The following is a 26,609-nucleotide window of genomic DNA, read 5'->3' on the forward strand; positions in this document are numbered from 1 at the left end:
TGACGCGATTTCAGGGAATGCCCATGTAACTCGCATCAAAGTCGGACCAAAGTAGTGCAGGGACTACTTTGAAGTCGGCACAACTTGAAGTCATACTAATATGTATGGTTGTCATTTGAAATCATGGGGAACGACTTGTCATGCGACTTTGTGGTCACAGGACAAGTCGTACAAGTGTGAAAGGGGCCTTAAAATGTAAAATATCGCCTACGGATAATATAATTTATGAAGTTTGTCGTTGTTCTATGGGCGTGCACAATTTTAAAGCATGACATGTTTGGTATCTATTTACTTGGCGTAGCATTACCTTTTAAATTTTACAAAACAATTGGGTATTATATTGTGTTTTTATGCATTAAAATTAAAAAAAAACAATTGCGTATGGACCACTGCGCAAATACTGTGTGGCATAATAAAATTGCAACACACATCATTTTATTCTCTAGGGCCTCTGCTTTAAGAAAAATATATAGTGTTTGGGGGTTCCAAGTAATTTTCTAGCAATAAAATACAAATTTTTACTTGTATGTGAGAAGTATCAGAAAGAGGCCTGGTCTGCAAGTGGTTAGAAATCGCACCTCCAATATACACCAAAACATCTGTCACTGAAGGGGCAGGTTAAGCTTTTTCTATTTTCTTCCATCACAATACGGTATCATTTTAAGCACAACATACAAAATGCACGTCCACAACAGATTTTCCCTTTTGACATTTTATTTAGCTTACTCTTGTGTATCGAAATGCTTCTTGTACTTCCAGATTGAATAAATAAAAGTTCCTCCTTAAATTTTTCAGTTGTGTATGGATGCTGGTTTATTCACCCCTCCCCCAGCTTCTTATGTCTCACTGAGACTCGGGAGGGCAAGATCTCTGCAAGTTCCCATCTCTGCCCCTTCCAACATTATACGTTTCATTGACCCTGTTGGACATATTAAGGAAAAAAAATTGTGGCTAGAAGAGAGGGGGAACAGGACACAGAATTGGGAGTCAGTGACACAAGCCAATCGGCCGGCAGCCATAACTAAAATATCCAGCTTGGATGGATTGACTCTTTAAGAAAAAAGTCAGTTTAAAACAGAGATGAGCAAAGCAATTTGCACTGGATCGGGCAGATCGAATGCTAAAGACGTAAATTGAAATTCCAGTTTCACAATCTAAGTAGGCAATTGTTTTATTTTTTTTTCTTCTGTTCTTTAGGCATTGTGGGAAATACCATAAAATCTAGAACCTCATTCTAAAGTTAATTTCCAATAATTTTAAACCTATATTTTTCGTTAAAATAATTCCTGTTGGTCCCACTGTGAAGGTCTATGTTCAGGGACTTCCTGTCAAAGGGTGACAACGCTCTATCCCTGTTTCCCAAGTATGTTCCTGCATTGTCATCCTGTCACAAGGACTTGCAATGGATACTAGAAGTGGCCGTTTCACTATTGGGAAACCCACCCTGAGAGTGAATGTAGATGGCAAGTGGGGAGATGTAAGGATGGAAGGTGAAAACAAGGAAATGACAACTTTGATGATACACTGTGCACAGAGCAAAAATAAATGTTTTTCAGCTGAGGTCTACATCTGCAAAAACACACAGGAGGGAGCAAAAGCCTAGTGCATTACCCAAAAAGTATTGATACTCAGAGCTCTGAGGAAGGGGGTGCATCCCTCGAAACACGTCAGCTCGCCGACACTGCAGCATACCATTCAAGACACTTGATGCCACACTGTTTGACGATTGGATGTGTTATAATGCTTATAACTTCTGTCCTTTTTGGAGTATTCATTTGGCTTTTTGAATCAATAAATTTTGGGTAATGCACTTGGATTCCTGTATCCGAAGAGGGCTGCATCGTTGAAGCATTCCTCTAGAAAAGGGATAGTATCCACATACAGTGGGAAAAATAGTTATTTAATCCCCTGCAGATTTTGTAAGTTTGCCCACTTACAAAAAATTAAGGGTCTATAATTTTTTTTATAGGTGTATTTTAAATGATAGAGACAGAATATCAACCAAAAATCTGGAAAAAAAAAAACACATAAAACAAATGCTATAAATTAAGTTGCAGTTCAGTGAGTAAAATAAGTATTTGATCCCCAAGCAAAAGATGACTTAATACTTGGTGGAGAAACCCTTGTTGGCAAGCACAGAGGTAAGATGTTTCTTGTAGTGGTGACCAGGTTTTCACATATCTCAGGAGGATTTTGGTCCACTCTTCTTTGCAGATCTTCTCTAAATCCTTAAGGTTTCTTGGCTTTTGCTTGGCTCCTTCGATACATTTTCTATAGGATCAAGGTCTGGAGACCGGCTAGGCCACACCGTGACTTTAATGTGCTTCTTCTTGAGCCACTCCTTTTTTGCCTTGGTGGTAATGTTTTGGGTCATTGCTATGCTGGAAGACCCATCCACGACCCATTTTCAATGCCCTGGCTGAGAGAAGAAGGTTCTCATCCAAGATTTTACAATGCATGGCCCTGTCCATTGGCCCCTCATTGCAGCAAAGTCGGCCTGTACAGCTCCAAAGCATCATCTTTCCACCTCCGTGCTTGACTGTAGGGATGGTGTTCTTAAGGTCATAGTCAGCATTTTTCTGCCTCCAAACACGGCAAGTCGAGTTAATGCCAAAGAGCTCAATTTTGGTCTCATCTAACCACAGCACTTTCTCGAAATCCTCTGAATCATTTAGATGTTCAGTAGTATGACTGTACAAGTGCCGTCTTAAGGAGGGGGACTTGCCGTGTTTGGAGGAAGAAAAATGCTGACTAGGATTTAGAGAAGATCTGTAAAGAAGAGTGGACCAAAATCCCTCCTGAAATGTGTGTAAACCTGGTCACCATCTACAAGAAATGTCTGACCTCTGTGCTTGCCAACAAGGGTTTCTCCACCAAGTACTAAGTTATGATTTGCTTTTAAGATTAAAAAGACAATTATTAAAAGGAACAGGCATATCAGACCACAACTCCAGCTGTAAGGCGATGTCATCTAACCATGTACACTACAGTTACAAGACTGACACGTTTCGGGGGACGTGCCCCCTTCTTCAAAGCTAAACCAACCTGGTGTAACACCACATTTTAAAATCCAAGATCTTAAAGATGTGGTGTTGCACCAGGTTGGTATAGCTCTGAAGAAGGAGGCACGTCCCCTGAAATTTGTCATCTCAAGTGTTTCAGGGGAAGTGCCTCCTTCTTCAAACCTAAACAAGCCTGGTGCGACACCACATCCTAAAATCTTAAATATGCGGTGATGCACCAAGTTAGTACAGCTCTGAAAAATTAGGTACTTCCCCTGAAACATGTCAGCTTAGGCATTTCAGGGAACGTGCCCCCTTCTTCAGCTCTAAACCAACTTGGTGCAACACCACATATTTAAGATTTTAGAATGTGGTGTTGCACCAGGTTGGTTAAGCTCTGAACAAGAGGGCACATCCCCAGAAACTTGTCAGCCTTCCAAAAGTGGTATACATGGATAGATGACATCATCGCCTTACGGCTGGAGTTGTGACCTGATACGCCGTCTCCTTTTAATGGTTGAGTATGCAACTGTCTTTTGGATCCAAAAAATATTAATGGTGGTAAAGCACTAGGCATTTGCACCCTGCTGTATGTTTTTGCAGTTTCTTGAAAATTTCCCAGTCTGAGGAGGGCTGCATAGGGCAAACCACTGGATGCATAACAGTGCTGGAATGTTTGAACTTTTCTGTGGGGTCTACATCTACTTTAAAGCAGAACTAAACTCAAAATTACAAAACTTACATAAAGGTAGACTATTTATTGCAGAGGAGACATACATAGTCTCTTCTTCAATAAAATAAACCTATTTGCCTCCTTGCAGTCTTGTGTTGCACACGCGTGCGCAGCTCAGTTTCCTTCACGAGTATTGTCCCTGTGTGCAGGGATAACTGACTGCGGCACGTGTGCCAAGCAAGGCGGCCGAAGACCGGCACCCAAAGAGGCCAGCGCCAATGACGAACCCCTCATGGACATCGAAGAGGGTGACTTTAGTTTCAATATAATTAATTTAGCTCCCTCCTTTATCCTTGCAGAGGTAGGTGTCTGTTGGGGAGATCTTCATATAAGGAAGTGTTGGATACGGATTAAATTTAATATTTAGAATAGATTAGATATTGGTTCTAAGGCAGCTGTGTTAATTTTCTGTAGTTCAGAAGATTTGTTGTTTACTATAAAGCTTAGTGTCAGTCGCTGGGAGTTTACCATAGCTTGATAGTCTATTGGAAGTGTACATTATCTCTAATCTAGTTTTTGTAGTGTCCATTCTTAGTAGTTAGGTATTAATATTTCAGGGTAATCCCTGGGGTTTAGTGAAGTCAGTCCAACAAAATTAGTATTTTAGCTACATTTTTAAGTCTTGGATACTCTAAAATCAAGATCTCCTATCAGGAAACAAAAAATGGAAATGCCGCACACCAGGACCCAGCCTGAATACAACCAAATGTAAGTTACAGCTTCAGCTTAACTCCTCCTGGCCATGCCCCCACCAGACGTGTTTCGTCCTGCCCATGGGGCTTAATCATGGACCTCTTTGATAAAGCCCTGTGGGTGGGGTAAAACTTTAGAGGAACGTAGCCAGGAGGAGTTAAAGCGGAAGTAAACCCATCCATAAAACAGTTTCATTTACGGCACGTGCTGGAAATGTAACACGCCCATTGATTGTGCTCTCAACCAAACTGTCAAACCATCCAATGGCTGGTGTCATAACTGATCACATGTGCAGCATCATGGCAGTTGTAGATTAAACAGAGGCAAAGATGGCAGCTTCCTTGGCTGAAAATGATAGGAGGGGTTTACTTACACTTTAAACTAAATCTGAAACGTACATTTGGTTGTATACAGGCTGGGTCCTGGTGTGTGGTATTTCCACCTTTTATTTCCCAATGTGTTTTCAGTAGCTTAGAGGAGCTTTTTTCAAAGCATGGTGTCCAACAGCACTAGGGATCACAGGGGAAAGATTGCAGCACTTTGAGTGGCGCTCTAAGGTTTTCTATTCAGGCCACCTCAAGGTCTCCCTGCCTTTGCTCCCAACTCTGCTCTTGTCCCCCCTTGAAGTTTTGAGTATTTCCACCAACCTTTGTGTGTCACAACTCCTCCCGGTAAAATTTCCATTACATGAAATATATTAAAATTGTGCAGGGATGGTGAGAGCATGTTAGAAACTGCATAGCCGGGAACTCAGTAGAGATCTCGCCATAGAGTGCCCCCTACCCCCTCACCCCCTGTCAGGGGGTTTAACGCTCCTGAATCTACCAACAATGAAAAATTAAGAAATTATTTACGTCATAACACCAATTCCTGGTGTTTAGTCCAATGCCCACTACTAGAGCCCTGGTGCCCACCCTGCCTCCTGAGGACCACATCCAGCCCTTTGTAGAGCTCAGCATTCAATAGTGGGCGCATTAAAGGAGAAGTTCAACTTTATTTTTTTTTTATAAATAAATGCACATTTTTTTTTTTTTTTTTTGCAGGTAAAACAAATGTGCATTAATTGTTTTCTAAAAAGCCTGCAGAGCATTGCATCCACAATCAAATTATCACGGGTGCAATTGCTCCTGCAGACTATTAGTATAACGGTCTGCTCATACCTCGTACGGGCCCGGCAGTTACCCAAGAGCAGGAAGAATCAATAAATTACAAGGATGCTCACCAACACCCTTGCAGCTCATTGAAGACTACAAGCTGTCAGCTGCAATGGATCAGGGTACTTTTAGGCACTGAATCACAGGAAACTGTGAATGAATGATGTGGCTGTGTTTACAGAGCCCCTCGCGGCCGTGCGGTTTTCAAACTGTGACAGCCGGTGTGGGGAGAAGTTCCCCCGGCCCGCTGTCACAGGGAAGGGGGGGAAGTGAGGGGGAGAGGCTGCAGATGCTGGAACATGTTACATGGTGCACCCTAAAAATAGGAGGAACATGTAACATGTGAACTTATCCTTTAAAGCCCAACTCTGGCCAAATTTTTTTTTTTTTCCCATGCACTGGGGCTGTGGGTTAACTGCTCGTTTTGTCTAGGGGTGAGCACAGCGCCTATACTCACTCGAATTTTTCGATCATTGGGAAAGCGGTGCTCCCCCGTGTTCAACAGTGGTCTGTTCCTGATGTCTTCATGTCCAGAGCCGGTCTTTGGGAGTGATGACATCAGCAAGAGTCAACAGACAAGAAAGCTGGAGTGTGGGGGGAGGTTAGGAGCTGAAGGGACCGGTCTTGCACTGGGAGGATTAGGTGAGAATATCTCGTCTCTCTGAACCCCTAGACCATAACAAGCAGTTAACTCATGCAGTGCGGGCACAGCTTCACTGCATGGTACAAAAAAAAAAAAAAAAAAAGAATTGCCTGGAGTTCTGCTTTAATTTGTAAATAGGCTTTAATGGTAGTAACACTTTCCCATAACGGTCTTCTGCAGCCCATCTCCAGTTTCTAACCATACCTGTATTATATCTGCAACCTGTCTCTAGGATGTCAGCAGTCTCTGACAGTCTGCTTTAGTATGTCCAGCTTCTGACAGTCTAATCATTATAGCTGGGCCTTTGCTGCTTTCAGGGCCACAGTTGAGGCCCTCTAATCCTCCTATGTCAAAACACAAGGCCTTCAAACCAAATCCAGCCCACTAGGCCATTTCATGTGGCTCTTGCACTTCTACTACAGCTGCGGACCCCCCTTGTCTCTGCCCCCACCTTGTTTCAGCAGTCGGCAGCAGAGACAAGGACAGAACTCCTCCTCCCGATCTTGCTCTTCTCCAGGATACCGCTGAGAGGCTCATCTCTGTCCCCTCCAATCCGTCTCAGCAGTGGGCAGTAGAGAGGACAGTACTCCTCCTACAGACCCCGCACCTCTCTGTGCAGCCACAACACTTCCTTGTCTTAGAATTTAGCAGAATCCAGCAGCCCTCCTCCAGACCCTGCACTTTCTGCTTCCCTGCAGCACAAGGTAAGGGGGGTGCACCTCCATGTAAAGGGGCACCTGACTTTTGATGGTGGGGAGGGGGGCTCTTGATATTTGATGTGGGGGGGGGGGTGCTCAGGACATCTAGTCCTACAGATAAAAATTTAAAACTGGCCCATTGAGGGCAACTATAATGCTGATGAGGCCTGCGATGAAAGGAAGTTGGCCCCCCTTGCCCTAAGTGGACAACCAGTGAATTAGAGCTTTAGTGTAATGAACAATTTAGTGTTAGGAACTGGGTCAATGAAATGTTACATATTAATTGGGCTGGGGGGGGGTCTTAGGGTTAGGTTGCTGAAGTTTAGCATCTTTGGACACCAATTCACCACTGGTTACAGGCCAGTAAATTTATCGGTGATCCAAGTGCATCCATTTAACTTCTTACATCCAGATGGTTGCAAATTTATTCCATAAATCCATGCAATCTTGGCTCAATTTTGAATCTTCAGTTCCCGGTTAATTCACAAATCTCTTCATTCTTGGTAATCAGGTATCACAGAGCCGAATTCAACATGTAAACCAGTGCCAGAACGTTCCATTCTGGAATCTGAACATGAGATGGGAAATGTACAAGACCTTCGGCCAAGTGTCAACCAATTTGCTACTCTCTAGCTAAAAAGGTATCACTATTTAAAATACCAGATCCTCTCACATTTGTTCTCCCTCTGGTGATCGAGAAGATACGCCCTCCGGCCGAAGCTCTTCCCACATTCAGGACAAGAATAAGGCTTAAGACCCGTGTGAGTCCTCTGGTGGGCCACAAGATTGGACTTGTCTGTGAAGCTTTTTCCACACGTCGAACAAGAATAAGGCTTTTCCCCCGTGTGTATCCGTTTATGGGTGACCAGGTGGGATTTCTGTGTGAACCGTTTCCCGCATATGGAACACGGGTAGGGCCTGTCGCTGTTGTGGATCCTCTCGTGTGTGATCAGGTTCGACTTGTGCGCAAAGGATTTTCCACATTCCGAACAGGACACAGACTCCGGGCCTTTCAAGGCTTTTTGACGCGCGTGGAGCTTGGCCCTCTGGGAAAAACACTCGTTCAGATCGAAACACGGAGTCACGACCTCGCTCCAGGAAACAGAAGGGTCGATGGCTGGACGGGAGAAGTCGGCAAAGCCACCCCCGTGTGTAGAGGGGTCAGAGGACAGCTCTGCACTGTTAAGTATAGGATGGAAGCTTGGGGTGATGGCGCTGTCTTCGGTGGAATCAGATGCAAGTTCATCGTCTTCTATTTCAACATCTGGATAACTTATAGCACATTTTTCCAAATTATTCCTGATGTATCGCCCATCTGAAGCAAATAAGAGAGGAATGGTAATGTAGACATCAGACCTGATCAAATATAATGGCATGAATGGCAGTGTTACTAAACCCAGGAGCCTGCATTCACTATATCTGCTCTCCCACAGCACACAGAACATGGAAATGCGATTATTTTAGTAAATATAAACTGCTAAATACCTTTTCTCATCAGCAGTATATAGCAGTCTTGAGACTTCTATCAGTGTCTGGTTAAAGCTTGTAGGAGGAGTTTTTATTCTCCTCTGATTGTCCTATGAGGCTTTACTACCTCTGACCCTCTGTCTGGACAGTGCTGATCACATGCATCCTCCCAAAAAAAAAATAAGCAAACTCTCTAGCAATACACACCAAACTGAGCATGTGCAGAGTGCCCCCAAGGCTCCGTACTATCAACAGATAGATTGGGGACAGTGGAAGAAGGCGAGGATCAGAAGACAGGATCAAACAGCCTTTTTACACAATGCAGAGTATTAACCCCTTAGGTTCCACAGTGAGTATAACAAGCATGCTTTACTCCATATACAGACTGATTTTACTGTTGTGGGTTACGAACACTTTAAGCTCCGGAAGATTTTACGCCCTTCATGACCAGGGCATTTTTTTTTTCTTCTATTGCAGCACTGTGCAACTTTTACTGCCAATTGTGCAGTTATGCAACACTGTATGCAAATTATATCATGTTTTCACACAAATAGAGACACACACATCCAGGTGCTGCTCTGCATTATTTAAATATATATAAAATGTATGTATATAAGTATAATATAATAACTCTACATACAGTCATTAATGTCTAAACCGCTGACAACAAAACTGAGCACACCCCTAAGTGAAAATGTCCAAAATGGGCCCAAAGTGTCAATATTTTGTGTGGCCACCATTTATTTTCCAGCACTGCCTTAACCCTCTTGGGCATGGAGTTCACCAGAGCTTCAAAGGTTGCCACTGGAGTCCTCTTCCACTTCTCCATGACGACATCACAGAGCTGGTGGATGTTAGAGACCTTGTGCTTCTCCACCTTCCGTTTGAGGATGCCCCACAGATGCTCAGTAGGGTTTAGGTCTGGAGACATGCTTGGCCAGTCCATCACCTTAACCCTCAGCTTCTTTAGCAAGGCAGTGGTCATCTTGGAGGTGTGTGTTGTGGTCGTTATGTTGGAATACTGCCCTGTGGCCCAGTCTCCGAAGAGAGGGGATCATGCTCTGCTTTAGTATGTCACAGTACATGTTGGCATTCATGGTTTCCTCAATGAACTGTAGCTCCCCAGTGTCGGCAGGACTCATGCAGCCCCAGACCATGACACTCCCACCACCATGCTTGACTAAAGGCAAGATACTTGTCTTTGTACTCCCCACCTGGTTGCCACCACACAAGCTTGACACCATCTGAATAAGTTTATCTTGGTCTCATCAGACCACAGGACATGGTTCCTGCAATCCATGTGCTTAGTCTACTTGTCTTCAGCAAACTGTTTGCGGGCTTTCTTGTGCATCATCTTTAGAAGAGGCTTCCTTCTGTGATGACAGCCATGTAGACCAATTTGATGCAGTGTGCGGCGTATGGTCTGAGCCTGTGTATGGTCTGACAGGCTGACCCCCACCCCTTCAACCTCTGCAGCAATGCTGGCAGCACTCATACATCCATTTCCCAAAGACAACCTCTGGATAGGACGCCGAGCATGTACACTCAACTTCTTTGGTCGACCATGGTGAGGCCTGTTCTGAGTAGAACCTGTCCTGTTAAACCCCTGTATGGTCTTGGCCACCATGCTGCAGCTCAGTTTCAGGGTCTTGGCAATCTTCTTATAGCCTAGGCCTATGTAGAGCAACAATTCTTTTTTTTCAGATTTTCAGAGTGTTCTTTGCCATGAGGTGCCATGTTGAACTTCCAGTGAGCAGTATGAGAGAGTGAGAGCGATAACACCAAATTTAATGCCTATCAATGCTGCATATTAGTGCCTCCTCATCAGTTGGGCCCATAAGTGCATCATATTAGTGCCTCCTCATCAGTGAAAGATAAAAATGACTTATTTACAAAATTTTATAACAGAAACTAGGAAAAACTGTTTTTTTTTTTTTTTTTTTAAATTTGGGTACAGTGTTGCAAGACTGCGCAATTGTCATTTAAAGAAGTGTGAGTACTGAAAGCTGCAAATTGGCCTGGTCAGGAAGGGGGTGAAATGCCCTGTAGGTAAGTGGTTAAAGACATTCGCTGTGGAAAATGTGACTCAAAAAAAAAAGGACAGAAGACAAAACAACTAGTCATCTGTTACTCACCTGTGCAGATCCCTGGATGGAATTCATCTTCTTTACCCGTCATTTGTGTTGTTTCTTCCTGTTTGAACTCCGTCCGAAGGTCTGTAAATAAAGATGGGATGTATGAGAGACCCCAGAGTGTGTGTGAGGAGACTGGTCATGTGAGGAGGAGAGTTGGAGTCTAAGGGCTCATTATCACTTGCTTCGACTTTAACACACATTAACTACTGCTTTAACATGCTTTAGGTTTTTTTTATGCTTTTTTGAAGCTTTAATAAAGCTTGCCAAAATGCCCTGTGTGTTGATTTTCTATTTGTTTTAAAGGGGCCCATTAGAACTCCAGCTCAGCAGTACCCCTAGCTCTACTGATCCTCTGCTTAGTAGTAACCCCAGCTCTGCTGATCCTCCTCTCTCTGGTCCTTTCTTACTTCCCGCTATGATGCTCCCATGCTGCTCACCATGTGTGACATCTGCTATTTTCTCCTGCTCCTGTACCCCAGCTCTGCTGATTTTCTGCCGCTCAGTGCCATCTCTCTGGTCCCCGTTCACCTTCCACTATAGCGTTCCCATGTTGCACACAACGTGTGCCGTCTGCTAGTTGCTCTGCCCCAGTCCAGATCCCACTCACCTTCCTGCTGCTCCACACTGCACACCAGATGTGACGTCTGCACCAGACACTGCCAGAATACAGCGGGTAAAATAAGTATTGAACACATCACCATTTTTCTAGGTAAATATTTTTCTAAAAGGTGCCATTGACATGAAATTGTCACCACCTATCGGTAACAACCCATGCTATCCATACATACAAAGACACCAAAACAAACAAGTTCAGAAATTAAGGTACGTGTAATAAAATGCGATGACAAAAAAAGTATTGAACACGCTAGCTGAAATTTTTTTAATACTTGGTACAAAAATCTTGAAGTTTCTGTGGGCCTCTTCTATGAACTCTGAGCTTTAGTTCTTTCCATAGATTTTCTCTTGGATTCAAGACAGGCGATTGGCTGGGCCATTCTAGCAGCTTTATTTTCTCTTTCTTGGAAACCAGTTGAGAGTTTCCTTGGCTTTGTGTTTGGGATCATTGTCTTGCTGAAATGTCCACCCTTATTTCATCTTCATCATCCTGGTAGATGGCAGCAGATTTGTATCAAGAATGTCTTGGTACATTTTTCCATTCATCCTTCCTTCAAATGATATGAAGTTTGCAGGTACCGTATGCTGAAAAACAGCCCCACACCACGATGTTCCCACCTTCAATGCTGGTATTGAGGTGATGTAGAGTGCCATTTGACCTCCAAACATGGTGTGTATTATGGCATCTAAAGAGTTCCATTTTGGTCTCATCTGAGCACATTATATTCTCCCAGTATTTCACAGGCTTGCCTAAATGTTGTGCAGGAAACTTTAAACGAGCTTCAACATGCTTTTTCTTCAGCAATGGAGTCCTGCATGGTAAGTGTGCATACAGGCCATGGCAGTTGAGTTCATTACTTATTGTTTTATTTGAAACAATTGTACCTGATAATTCCAGGTCTTTCTGAAGCTCTCCACAAGTGGTCCTTGGCTCTTGGACCTTCTGCTAATTCTTTTACGTCTCTGTCAGAAATCCCGCAAGGAGCACCTGGTTGTAGCTGGTTTATGGTGAAATGATGTTCTTTCTACTTCTGGATTATGGCCCCAACAGTGCTCACTGGAACATTCAGAAGTATACAAATCCTTCTGTAACCAATTCTATCAGTATGTTTTGCAACAATAAGGTTGCAAAGGTCTTGAGAGCCCTTTGCTTTTATCCATCATAAGATGTTTCTTGTGTGACACCTTGGTAATGAGACACCTTTTTTATAAGACATCATTTGAGACTGAACCAGCTGATATTAATTTGCACTGACAAGGGGCAGGATTGCTTTCTAATTACTGATAGATTTCAGCTGAGGTCTTGGCTTTCCATGCCTTTTTGCACCTTCTTTTCTTTAGGTGTTCAATACTTTTTCCCTGTGTCATTCCATTTTATTACACAGAACTTTATGTCTAAACTTATTTGTTTTGGTTTCTTTGTATATATGAATTGTATGGGTTGGTACTGACATGTGGTGAAAATTTCATGTCAATAGCACCTTTAGAAATAGATTTACCTAGAACAATGGTGACTTATTCAATACTTATTCTACCTGCCGTATACAGTATACACATGAACCGGAAGTGACTGCTGATGTCTTTTGAGTTCGCTTGTTGGTTTCTCCAGTGCATCCTGGGATATCTCATGGCTGCAATACCTCCAAAACAGAGCAAAACTAATGCTGGATAAAAGCTTCAGGTGCTGGAAGCGAGCGTTGTCATAGACTTCTATGGAGGCTTTGGAGATGATTTGAAGCACCAAAAAGCGACATGGGGGATAGTTTTTGAAGCAAAGCAAACACAACGTGTGAACAGGACTGTAAGGTAACCATTATAATAAGTGACATGGGCTTTGATTGGCATTTAGAGTGCTTTAAAAAGTGTGTCCAATGCTACATTTTGAAGTGTAAACGAGCCCTAATAGAGGCTGATGGCTCCTGACTCCCCCACTGGGCACATACTGTCTCCCCATTACTGTCTCCTGACAGAGGAGGGGGGAGAAGAAGAGATTGTTGTAGTGACTGAACAAGGAGAATCTGGGACCCTTCTCTGGATTTAGTCTTAAAGTGGTTCTAAAGGCACAAGGTTTTTTACCTTCATGCATTCTATGCATGAAGGTAAAAAACCTTCTGTGTGCAGCTGCCCCCCTAATACTTACCTGAGCCCCTCTCGATCCAGTGATGTCCACCAGAGCCTTGGCTCTCCAGGGACTCACACTCCTGATTGGCTTTTGGCAATCACAGCTAGTGCGCCAATCAGGAGACGGGGTGGGTGGGGCCGAGCCACGGCTCCATGTGTGAATGGACACACAGAGCCACAGCTCAGGAGCACTTTGCTGTGGGGGCACCCGGCAGGAGGGAGGGGCCAGGAGCGCCGGTGAGGGACCCGAGAAGAGGAGGATTCGAGCTGCTCTGTGCAAAACCAACTGCATAGAGCAGGTAAGTATAGCAAAAAACAAGGCATTAATATCACTTGAATTGCTCACCTGTACTGATCTCTGGAGGAACTTCCTTCTCCTTACATGGCTCATCAGTCATCACATATGGCTCTTCATCATCTGAATCTTCAACTTTAATAACAACCACATCTTCTTTCTAGATAGGACACAATTTAATTCAGCAAAGTGCCCTTTTCAGTGTTGATTTTTTTTACTTAAAAGTACAACTATAGGCAAAACTTTTCTTTTTTTTCCCATTTTGTATAGAGTAAGGGAGGGTTATAACCCCTGTAAGGTTTTTTTAGGCCATCTTGATCCCATTGAGATCTCCCTTCACTTCCTGTCCCATAGCCAAACAGGAAGTGAGAGGAAATCCTTGAAAATTAAGGGAATCCCTTGGGGACCTAGTGTCCCCATTGGAAGACTTCCCCTCGATTACTTTTCTGGGGACAGCCCAAAATATTTTCTTTTACTTTCACTTTCAATGATAATGGTAAACAGGACAAATAAATCTCCATAACAGGAGCACAGACAGCAATACAAACTGTCAGGTGTTCAAATCCATTTCATCTCTATCCAAAACTAAACGAAAAAACATTTTTTTTGCCTTTAGTTAAACTTTATGGCTGAACTCCAGACAGATATAAAGGATACAAATGAATGCACATCTGTATTTATAAATAGGTTCCTGTACAGCAGATCTCAGACTGGAGGAGGGAGAAGACGCACAAGAAGCCAATCAGTCTTGCGGCTGTGCTTGTGTGCTAACAAGGGACATTCTAATAGGAGAAGAAAGCAGAGAGAAACAGAGGGATGAGTTTATCAGTCTGCTGCTTCTCCTCTCACTGTCCAATCACAGGGTGAGGGTGCAACGAGACCGGTGTTACCCCATTTCATCAGAGAAAAATCTGATCAGGATTAGATGGAAAGAACTACAAAATCCTTTGGTGGGTAAAACAGCTCCCATATATGCTGTATTTAGCTTTACAATAATAAATAGGGTTGCACCGATACACACTGTTAAAACCTTTTCTTCAAATCCAGTGAGGGACACAGGAAGTCATTCACCTTGGGGATGTCCAAAAGCAGAACAACTGAGGGCTGGGCAACGAAGCAAACACCGACAGCAACTGGGGATTGACCTTAATTCTGAGGTTGGCATCAGATGAGGACTAAACTAGTAGAACTAAAAGAAATTGTGTGAACAGAAGACCATCTAGCAGCCTGACATGACTGAGAAACAATTATCTGATAGCCCAAAGCACTCACAAATCTGGTAGTGTGTGCCTGGATAGAATAGGGTGGAACCCAATCCTGGAGACCATAAGCATGGAAGGTCGTCTGCTAAGCCAACTAGAAATAGGGAAGGGGATCACCGCTCCAGGTGGATATATGGATACAAGACTCTCCACAGAGCTGGAACACCAGGTACAGGCTAAAAAGGAAGTTCTGGACAGCCGCACTCCAGAATATAGCCTTTATTGTAAAAAGTCCAACAGGTACAAACCACAGCAAAAAAATGGGACAAATGAACTGAAACGTTTCACACTTAACAGTGCTTAATCATAGCTACCAAGCCAACTAGAGATGGTGGAATAAGAAGCCAGTGCAACCTATCGGATTACCAAAAGGGAATCAGTCTTCCTAAAAGAAGTAGTAGCTCAGCAGCAGCTCCAATGAATGCTGGCGAGGCTGCGGAAAAGTAGGTACTCTTCTCCACATGATATGGGATTGCCCTAACCTATGGAGCTTCTGGAGAGCAATATTCAAACTAATTTCAAAAATTACAGGTTTCATTAGAAAAGGTGAAGCAGAACTAGCCATTTTAAGCATAAACATAGACCAATACCCTCACGCTCTAAGACCAATAGTGATACAAATTCTAATGGCAGCCAGATTGACAATCACTGGAAAGTGGAAATCTAGCAGCTCACCAAATATTAGTGAAGTCATCAGAAAAGTTGATGAGGCTTTTAAATACGAACAGATGATGGCAAATATACATGGTAACACACATCGTTTATGTAAACAATGGGATCCTTGGATTAGTTTCAGAAAAATTGCATAAAAATACACTTGTATACTTTTTTCTGCTTTTTTCCTTTCTTGGAGATGCTATAGGGAGCCAGAGTCCATAATTCTTTTATTAATAAAGTTTTCTTTCTTTTTTTTTTATTCTTTAAGTTTAGGATATATACTCTCCATTTCAATATTCTGATTGACAACATAGATGTTTAATTATAATCAATCCAAGATGGTTTACAAAGGAGATGCGATTTGAATGTAAAAATGATTGGAGATGTATCAATGATTTTGTAAAATTGTTATGCCATTTCTGGAAATACTTTGTATGGTATAACTTTGTGAAATATTTTTCTTTTTTTTGGAAAATCTTTAATAAAAAACTATTTGATAAAAAAAAAAAAAAAAAAGAAGTAGTAGCTGAAAAACTCTTACAACCCCACATCCAGACAATGGAGGAAGATTTCCCATCGGTCGACTGGATCCAGACATAGGGATGGAAGAACGGTGTCCTGGTTGAGGTGAAAGCTAGCAAATACCTCAAGCAGGAAGGAAGTGTAAACCCTCTTTATACAAAACCAGAAAGAGTTCTTTGCAGGATAAGTCCACCAGTTCAGATACTTTCCCTGTAGAGGTGATAGCGACAAGGAATATCTCTAATGGAGTCAAATGATTGCTTCTGAAATGCAGACAGAACTATATTCAGATTCTATAGCAGGGGTGTCAAACTATTTCATTGAGGGCTGCATAAGCTTTATGGTTGTCTTCAAAGGGCCGGTTGTATCTGTAAGACCACACCTTCCATGAGAGATGTCAAGAGTACACCCCACCATCCCTTACATCACATTGCACCCCCTTACTGTGTGCTGCTGCCAGGGGTGGAGCTGGGAAGTAGAAAGTGCAGGGTCTGAAGGAGGACTGGAGTCTGCTGAATGCTGTAAAACAAGGGAGGCAAAGACAAGTGGGTGCCGCAGCTGCACAAAGAGGCGCAGAATCTGTAGGAAGAGGTCTGTCCTCCTCACTGCTGCCAACTACTGAGATAGGGGGTGGCAGTGATGAGGGAGTGTGGGAGTGTCACAGCTGCGGGAGAGGTGTGTGGCTGGCCTGATTCAGCCCGCGGATATTGTGTTTGACACATGTAGGAATTACGTGGGAGCCTCTCAGCACAAGGGTCCCAATCAAGAAATGAGAGACCACCATTTCTCTCAAAACGTGAGCTTCAACAGTGATGCTATTAAGGCAAGCGATTGTGAAGCAGCATGGTCAATCGATCCTTGAGACAGAAGAGCCAGGCTATCTGGAAGATCTCACAGAGCATCTACCAGAAGACTTGATGAGTACCATGTCTGCCTGGGCAAATCTGGAACAACTAGGATCACTGGACGCTGGTGGACGGAGAGGGCGGGCGGAGTCAGCTGGTGGATGGAGAGGGTGGACGGAGTCAGCTGGTGGAAGGAGAGGGCGGACGGAGTCAGCTGGTGGATGGAGAGGGTGGACGGAGTCAGCTGGTGGAAGGAGAGGGCGGACGGAGTCAGCTGGTGGACGGAGAGGGCGGGCGGAGTCAGCTGGTGGACGGAGAGGGCGGGCGGAGTCAGCTGGTGGACGGAGAGGGCGGGCGGAGTCAGCTGGTGGACGGAGAGGGCGGGCGGAGTCAGCTGGTGGACGGAGAGGGCGGGCGGAGTCAGCCTGTGTAATAAGACACATTACAAGGGGGCGTGTGTTAAGGGGGCGTGTCTTCTGCTGCCCTGTACCTCGCTGTGACAGCTTGAAGCTGAGTTTACTTTTTAAATTGTAGTGTAATAATATCAGCACTCAACTACGAACTTAATGAAAAATATATAGTGACAGATGAGAGAAATAAAATAAGATAATGACTGAAAAAACAAGGAAATTAGAACAGAATAACATTATCCTCTAGTATAAATAATAATCACCCATTAGTCCACCAGTCATCTAAATTAGCATATTGAGGGTTAAACTGAGTAGAATTTATTTCCAGCCTGAACGTCAGCCTGCAATAATTAAAGCCAGCCACTTGTCGGTGCCACCTATCAGTGCCCATAAGTGCTGTCTATCAGTGCCACCTATCAGTGCCCATCAGTCAAACTGTCACATGAAATAAAAAAAAAAAGAAATCGGTAATCGGTATCGGCGAGTACTTGAAAAAAAAGTATCGGTACTTGTACTCGGTCTTAAAAAAGTGGTATCGGGACAACCCTAGTTTAGGCAAAACACGAAAGCGTGTCCATTCAAACACACAAATACCTGCCCATGGAGACATGCATTTACAGATTAAGCAAGCATGCATTTATGAAACGTGTTTATGCTACATATATTACGCAACACGCATCTATGCAAACCTGCATCCACGCAAACACGTATACTATGCTTATGCCCACACATCTATACAACCATATGCTTAAAAATAAAAAACTGCGTTTATGCAACATGCGTCCACGCAGATGCAGCATCGCGGCCAGCCTTGGGGGGGTGCATGCTGGGCGCCGCCCGCTTGTCAGACGCAGGGCCCTCTGCGAACATGTGCCTATGCAGGCTTGTATACTATGCTGCACCTGGGCCCATACTAGTTATAGTCAAAATTAGACAAGTACATAGGCATCCAATGCAGCCTCTATGCTGCTTTAACAGCCTAAGGCCTCTTCCACACCTGTGCATCCCATCCTTCAAGGCTCCTGACCAGTCACAGCCCATGATTTCCAATGAGTACCCTTCATATCCGTGCGGCTTCAAGTCGCAGTGACCTCAAAGCAGCCCCTACGCCTAACCGGTACGACCTTGGAGTGACTTGAGATCCATAGACCTCAAGATTACACAGGCACTGCTTCACATCGCTGCAAAATCGCATTAAAGTTGCGCCAAAATGAACGACTTTCAAATCGCACAAGTGTGAAAAGGGAGCCCCAAAACATGCTATTCTGGAGACAACTCCTTTAAGTGCACCGATGCCCATGGTCTTCCAAACATATGCTTATGCCACATGTATGTATGCTTGCATGAATCTAACATCTATGCAAAACGTGTTTATTCAAGCATGTGTTTAGGCGACAAGCTTGCAAGCATGTATACTATGCTGCACTTGGCCCCAAACAAATTTTTACTAGTTTAGCACATGTGCATGCCACACAGCCTTTTCCCGCTTCAGCCTAAAAGTAAGCAACTGCAGACCAAATGCACATTAATCACCTGTTAAACTGCACCAGGCCCCATACCATTTTTGTGCTAAATGCACAGTATTCTGGAGACCCAACACTTTAAAAGGCACTGCTAGGGGTGTATCGACTTACAGTTGTACAGGCCCCCCGAATTAAGCAGTAAGTATGCAGTATATAATCATGACTTGTCCGGCCACACATAATTCTACCATAGTATGTACTAACACTTCACTAGTATCCATGGGCTGATGTTATGTCTCAAGAGGCCCTGCGGAAGCTGTCGACCACATGGCTTTCTTAATTTGGACGCCCTTCCACTTCCTGCCTATATAAAAATAGGCCATACTGAGAGAGCCTGCGTCCTCTAGTGGCTGGAGAAGAAACAGCAGCCCACACAACGAAGAAGTAAACAGCATGATTAAACAGCACACTGCCCCCAGTGGCCACTGTGAGAACAGACAGTCAGGTCTCTTAAAAAAAAAAAGAAAAAAAAGAAAAGGAGAAACTGCAAAAATGCAGGACTTACCATTCCCGCTGCAGGATTCTGAACATAACAGGAGTCCAATTGTCACCCATCACGGTGAGCTTTGTCATAAAGGACCTTCAGGGACTGGGTCCCCCTTAATGTGGGGATCACTCCCCTGGACCTGTATAGCACCCTGCAGGAAAGCACCTTGGTCAGAACAAACACAGCACAAGGTTCCATTACGCAGGGTCCAGCGCCGTAAGGCTGCATTACAGGCAAACCTTGAGGAATCTTCTCTCCTTCCAATGAGGCTTGGGTACCATCCATTTTGGCTGATAGCTTTTTCAAATCAGATCCGAATGAAGTCCATGATTCTAAATAGAACCGTCCAGACCTCTAGGTATGCTCCAAGAGCACATGTATCACATCAGTGACCATTCCACCTTACAGACACTGGCGAAAAAACTGAGGTTCTTCCTGTGTAGCAGGGGTTATATAGGGGTGGACTGCCTGTTTGACCATCTGCCAGTGTCCATCCACCAGTAGGTGGCATATAACCCATATAATCATTATTATGGTTGCTCTGTGTCCCGTGATGTACGATAAAGAAAAATGTCTATCTTCTTAGTGCTGGCCATAGATGGTATGAATCGATTCGAACCATGTATGGGCAGGCTGATTGTTCCCAAGTTAATCGACCGATCAACTTGCGTACAACCAGCACGTCAGATTTTACATGTGATTATTACTAGCAGCCAATATAGTCTCTAGCAATAATCCCTGTGTTCTTCTGGCCGGGACAGTGCCCTGGTGCCTTACACTGGTAGAAGACAACAACTCCATGGTAGTGATTCCCTCATCAACACTTAGGCTGGGTTCACACTAATGCGATGGCAGACATTGCATGCGATTGGCACCGCATTGCTGTGCACATCACATGCGATGTCTGTGCGGATGCAAATTCAGCCATACAGTTTGAATGGCTGAAATCGCATTCGCACCAAAAAGGTGCAGGACCCTTTTTTTTTGGTCCGCACTGGAATCGGATCACATGGGTGTTCAGACCCATGCAATCCCAATCCACAGTTTGCACTGCGTTCCGCAAACCGATTTGGGGGTGTCATTAACTTTATATTGACACCTGCAGCGGTTTGTAGAGAGCAGTAGGAACTGCCTGCAAGTCAGATGCGATGCGGGAGCTCACACAGGAATCGTGGTGGTTCACGCTCTGCCCCAGTGTGAACCCATTCTGACTGTGTTGATGGGGGTACTGAGCGATTTTCCCCATGGTTTTAGGAAAGAAAGTCACTCCATCTGTGGCCGGCTTAGATCACAGGCAAAAAATGTAGGTAAGCTGAGAGTAGGAGTAGTTATCCTGAGCTGCCATACAGTTTATCTGTCAATGTCCAATCCTCCTGTAAGCAGCAATGTAACCCAAAGGTGAATGCCTTCTTGTGGCCCTCAATGGGACAAGAAAGAAATCTCTTAGTAAAAGGATTTGATTTAACATACTGAATAATGGCATCCAATGGTGCGATGTGTGTGCGCGGGCTCCTGTGAATAAAGGGGACTGGGACATCTCTCTATTGGATTTCTGTTACTTGGTCCATCTGCAAGAAACACACACATTGACTAGATTTGGCTGAACAAGGAGAATCTGGGACTCTTATCTGGATTTGGTGTTTATTACTCACCTGTGCTGATCTCTGGAGGGATTTCATCCTCCTTCTTACACGGCTCATCATCCATCACATATGGCTCATTTTCGCTCACGTTTTTAACTTTAATACCAAGCAAGTCTTCAGCCTAGATAAGATACCAAGTACATTTTAACCCTCCTTGATACATGAATTAAAGTGATTGTAAAACTTTTTTTTAATTAAACTAACATACATGCCATACTTACCTGGTCTGTGCAGGGGTTTTTCACCGAGCAGCCCTGATCCTCCTCTTCTGGGGTCCCATGCCGGCGTTCTTGGCTCAACCACAAACCCACCCTTCCCCCACCGGCCTAGTGCCCTCCTAGCCAGACGCTTGCTAGGGGGGCACTCGTGTGTGCTCGCCCCCGAGCCCTGCTCAGTGTGTCCATAGGCCTGCTCCCCATCACTGGTTCCGATTGGTAGCAGCAGGAGCCAATAGCTCCTGTTGCTGTATCTGAGCCAATGAGGGCGAGAGAGCCTCAGCTCTCGTGCACATCACTGGATCGAGATCGGGCTCAAGTATGTATTTGGGGGGGCTGCAGGGAGAGATGCATGCAGGTTTTTTACTTAGTAAAGTAAAAAAAAACCTTCTTCCTTTGCAACCACTTGCCTGCTGGGCACTTAAACCCCCATTCCTGCCCAGGCCAATTTTCAGCTTTCAGCGCTGTCGCCCTTTGAATGACAATTGCGCGATCATGCTACACTGTACCCAAATGAAATTTTTATCATTTTTTTTCACACAAACAGAGCTTTATTTTGGTGGTATTTAATCACTACTGAGGTTTTTATTTTTTGCTCAACAAAAAAAGGCTGAAAATGTTGGAAAAAAAAAAAACAGTTTTCATAGTTTTTTAGAAAATTTTGCAAACTGGTAATTTTTCTCCTTCATTGATGTGCGCTGATGAGGCTGCACTCATGGGCACTGATAAGGCGGCACTGGTGGGCACTAATAAGTGGCACTGATCGGCAGCATTTTGTGCACTGGCAGGTGGCACTGGTGGGCACAGATGAGTCGGCGGTGGCCCTCTGTGTGAGAACTGATGTCCCTCTGACAGTAGCCGGTGATCATGTTTTTTTTTTTTTTTTGCCTCATGCGGTCAGCGTGAGGAGAAAAAATAGCCAATTACCGGCTGTTTACATCACGTCATTGGCTGACAGCTGATCACCGTACGGGTCGGGATCGGCCCCTTACTCTGATCAACCAAGTCTCTCCTTGACTCCTGGCCTAATCCCAGGGCATGCAGGCCGCTTGAGTACTGGAGGACGTACATGGACACCCTCCCGGCAATTTAGGCCTGTGCTGTAGCCGTCTTTTGGCTATAGCGCAGGCGGGAAAGGGGTTAAAGTAGAAGTTCACCCACAACCTAACTAACTCTAAACCTACTTGCAGACACATTCTAAAGCTAGTAATAGTAACTCTATGGTTGACATCACTTCCCAGCCATTGTCGGTTCTCTACTGCACACAGCATCTGCTGCTGGAGACCGGACCAAGCTGCTTGCTATGGGGGCATTCGGGTGGCGCTCAGAGCACTGGCGGGGAACCCCACGGAAGAGGAGGATCAAGGTTGCTCTGTGCAAAACCATTACACAGAGCAGGTTTGTTATTTTAATAAAAAAAGCGAAGCTTTCCAATCACTTTAAGTTTACATTTTATATACCTGATAGTTCTGAGGGATCTCCTGGTGTTCCTGTGTGGAATCCTGGGCATGCATAGGACTGGGGCATCTCTCTGGGGTTTTTCTACTATTGGATCCATCTGTAGAAAACACACACATACCGACTGATAAACACACAGAAACAATGTATGCAGAGGATGTGTATAGGTAGGTCAGCCTTTCTTAACCAGAGTTCCCACAGATGTCAATAGAGCTGTGACCAGTTGTGGCTGGGTAAATGGATCTCCTGCCTGATAATGTCTTCAAGGTCCCAGTCCCACCAGTGGCACTGGACCAGTAAAACCTTTGCTTTCACGTCTCAGGTAAGCAAGCAGTGACACCCAATGAGCCATGACACTACCATTAGCTGTAAATGTAATACTTTTTAGCAAGGGTTCCCTGGGATCAGAAAGTTATCCTTGACACTCTTTTCTCCTTTACAATAAATTAAAGTCTCCTCTTACCCGGTGATGTGAGGGGCGGCCGGTTCTCCATTGCGATGTCCTTGTAGAGATCCTTCTGTCCTTCTAAACACCCCCTTTCCTCTTCTGATAAAGAGACAGTGACATCCTGACACCTTATAGGAACCTGACACACACAATGATACAGTCATCATCCAGACACATCCCTTGTCTGTTACTGGAGAATATCCCAGAATTCTCAGCACTGCTCACCTCTCCTGTCAGCAGCTCAATCATCTTGTTGGTGACCTCTTGAATTTTCTTGTCGTTGTCACTATCAGGTTGCAGGGTTTGGGGTGGAGGCTCTACAACAGGCTGTATTGCCTCTCTTAGCTTAGGTGTAACAAAGCCATCAGTCAGCTTGAACGCAATATAGTTCTATAATTAAGCAAAAAGAATAAGTTACTCCACCACCAAACACAAACTTAATGCTTTTATTACCATCAACTCTCTGGTCAGCTCTGTTTTTTATTAATAGAGATAAGAAAGATGTCATGCGACCTCCCAGAATCCTCCTCACCTCTCTGGTCAGGTCTGTGTTTTATTAATAGAGATAAGAAAGATGTCATGCGACCTCCCAGAATCCTCCTCACCCCTCCGGTCAGGGATGTGCTCCATGCACACTAGTGTTTTTTAAGCTTCTTGAAGCTATTACGAGAATTTTCGTTTCTGCTCCTAAAAACCAATAGTGTTATCCAATGTGTCCATGCACACTATTTTATGCTAGAAGCAATGTTTACGCTTCAGCATTTAGGAGTCTTTGTGAGTACATTTTTAAGTATGAGCTCAGGCGTGTTCTCAACCGCACATGCAGAGCCCGTCTGGAAGTCGGCACTGCACATCGCTAATCACAGGCAGTGAGACATTTCCCGATCTCTGCAGCTGCGGATCGGGAAATGTCTCACTGCTTGTAATAAGCTCTCTGCAGTGCCAACTTCCTGGCTGGGTCTGCACATGCAGTTGAGAACAATGCCTGAGCTCATCCTTACATTTTCCCTGCAGAAAAAAAAAAACAGGACCTCCCAGAATCCTCCGCACCTCTCCAGTCAGGTCTGTGTTTTATTAATAAAAGATAAGAGTGATGTCATGTGACCTCCCAGAATCCTCCTCACCTCTCCGGTCAGGTCTGTGTTTTATTAATAGAGATAAGAGTGATGTCATGTGACCTCCCAGAATCCTCCTCACCTCTCCAGTCAGGTCTGTGTTTTATTAATAAAAGATAAGAGTGATGTCATGTGACCTCCCAGAATCCTCCTCACCTCTCCGGTCAGGTCTGTGTTTTATTAATAAAGATAAGAGTGATGTCATGTGACCTCCCAGAATCCCCCTAACCTCTCCGGTCAGGTCTGTGTTTTATTAATAAAGATAAGATTGATGTCATGTGACCTCCCAGAATCCTCCTCACCTCTCCGGTCAGGTCTGTGTTTTATTATTAATAGAGATAAGAGTGATGTCATGTGACCTCCCAGAATCCCCCTCACCTCTCTGGTCAGGTCTGTGTTTTATTAAAGCGGAGTTCCATACAACAGTGGAACTTCCGCACATTTGGCACCTTTCGGGGGGTGGAGGGAGGGGAGAGCAGATACCTGTCTTTGACCAGCGAATTAAGCCAGCGGCTCGGTTTTCTCCTCCTCCCCCCCCCACCACCGGGCCAGTAGGAGAAAGGAGCGTAGCCTTACCAGCAATGGCGTTGGCAGCACCCGACAGTTGATGGAATCATCAGCTGCGGTGCCGACATCGCTGGACTCCAGGACAGGTAAGTGTCCGATTATTAAAAGTCAGCAGCTGCAGTATGTGTAGCTGCTGGCTTTTAATTTTTGCAGGGATGGGCGGACCTCCGCTTTAATAGAGATAAGAGTGATGTCATGTGACCTCCCAGAATCCCCCTCACCTCTCCGGTCAGCAGGTAGATGATCTCCATGGTGAGGTTTAATATCCTCTCAGTCATGTGACCGCGCTCCTTCTCCATTCTTCCTGAAGGGACTCTGCTCCTTATTGATGGGACGGACTCTCCAACGCCTCGCCTGCAATAACAAAACAGCGGCATGATGAATGTACGAAAGCCATGAGTGTAAATACAATATACATTTATGAAAGGGGGGGAGGGGTTCTCCCAGAGCTCCTTAGCATCCTCCAGCTGTGAAGGTCGGAGAAGATGGGGGGGGGGGACACCCATTTCGTGCCTTACTGCTAAAATCTGACCTAGCGCTCCTGATAACCAATCATCAATCCCCTTTGATAACTGCAATCCAGTGCAAATACTATAATGGGAATATATACCATGTAATAACAATAACATGTAGTACTAAATATAAGTCAAAGTAATTATAGTGTTCATAGCAGCATTATAACGCCTAATCTGGTCATTATTCACGTTGGGAATCTTGGTCAGGCGAAATAAATATTCCTCAACTCTCTACAAACACACCAGCACTGAGCAGCTTATTGTCTCCTCTCTTCCATTATTATTGTCCGCAGAGCGGAAATAGTAAACTCGCTTCCGGCCGTGGCTGCTTTACTTCCGGATTTGTGCGTTTCACGGCGGCCCTGAGACACTTCCTAATAGCTATAGCTATTATCAGCTGGGATAACGCGAGATGCTAGGGCGAGTGAGAACAGTCCGACACATGTCCCCTATGATTAGGGCGGCGGCCATCTTCTTGTCGTTTGCTTATTGAGCTTTTTATGACAGTTTACTTTATTTATAGCAAACAGAATGACGTCTGTGTCTGTGTCTTCTTTTTTTAACTGGTTATTTTGAATTGTCAGGCAGGAAAGTACTGTCCATGTACTGCTGTGGCTGTGTTGGTATGGGGCGGCCATTTTGTTGTAGCCAAAGTAGCTTCTAAACTGTTTTAGAGAGAACAAAAATGTTCCCACATAAGATTATACAGTATGTGAATTTAATGTCATTTATTCATTTTATTTACCTGGGTTGACATCCAAAGGCATCACAACTGCTGCACGGAGTCGGGGCACCCGGAGTCCCTATTTTGGATGTGATGTTAGCAGCACTGAGGACTCAGAGTAAGAAAACGAGGAAAGGGTGGAGGAGCTGGGACAGCACAGAATAGTTCGACACTTCCAGAAGAAGAGTGTTGTTGCAGTACCTCCAAGAGCCGTGATTGTACATACTGGGGAAAGCCCTGTCCTGTCCACCTGCAGAGGGTCTTGCTGCACGTTCAGATCATGGCCTTTTAGCTAGTGGCGTGCAATTACTGTTGTCGCTGCTTTGCCTGTTGCCGACCTGGATTGCTTAACACTGCTAATGTCTCCTGCCCTGTTGCCATCTCTATTTTCTTGCCTACAGCCTGCCTGAAGCTCTTTTTGGATACCAACTACTCTTTTGCTTGACTCAACCTTTGCTTGGAATGGATACTGACTTCCTTCTTGTCTGCTTCAAGTTATGTTTGGATACAGACTACTCTCGCCTACTGCCTGTCTCAAACTCTGATTGGATACAATTTTCTTGCCTGCTGCCTACCACAACCTCTGTTTGGATACTGACTAATCTCTTGCCTGCCTCGACCTCTGCTTGAATACCAACTAATTTCTTGCCTGCCGCCTGCCT

At 44.5% G+C, this 26,609-nt stretch overlaps 2 protein-coding genes across 2 annotated transcripts in view; both read right to left on the minus strand.

Moving 5' to 3' along the window:
• LOC141106738 (uncharacterized) overlaps positions 1 to 26,609 on the minus strand; it is a 209,043-nt gene that overhangs the window by 89,952 nt on the left and 92,482 nt on the right.
• Positions 697 to 25,586, minus strand: LOC141106461 (uncharacterized). The gene is made up of 10 exons (XM_073597252.1): positions 25,467 to 25,586; positions 24,930 to 25,062; positions 23,252 to 23,416; positions 23,042 to 23,165; positions 22,581 to 22,678; positions 20,915 to 21,026; positions 20,733 to 20,830; positions 13,608 to 13,716; positions 10,526 to 10,606; positions 697 to 8,238 (listed from the first exon to the last, which is right to left on the minus strand). Exons 2-10 carry the CDS (start codon positions 25,005 to 25,007, stop codon positions 7,571 to 7,573), a joined length of 1,533 nt encoding a protein of 510 aa, XP_073453353.1. The 5' UTR covers positions 25,008 to 25,062; positions 25,467 to 25,586; the 3' UTR covers positions 697 to 7,570.

This window comes from Aquarana catesbeiana, linkage group LG08, assembly GCF_042186555.1.
Source record: "Aquarana catesbeiana isolate 2022-GZ linkage group LG08, ASM4218655v1, whole genome shotgun sequence".
Lineage (NCBI taxonomy): Eukaryota > Metazoa > Chordata > Amphibia > Anura > Ranidae > Aquarana > Aquarana catesbeiana.

Bases quoted from the DNA above. Each gene is read 5' to 3' on its own strand.
- LOC141106461 (XM_073597252.1), bottom strand. From the start codon at position 25,007: ATGGAGAAGGAGCGCGGTCACATGACTGAGAGGATATTAAACCTCACC. The intron at 22,679-23,041 runs GTAAGAGGAGAC...TGTTTTCTACAG, and splicing joins GCCGCCCCTCACATCACCGG to ATGGATCCAATAGTAGAAAA. The intron at 10,607-13,607 runs GTGAGCAATTCA...CTTTATTTACAG, and splicing joins TCCTCCAGAGATCAGTACAG to ACCTTCGGACGGAGTTCAAA.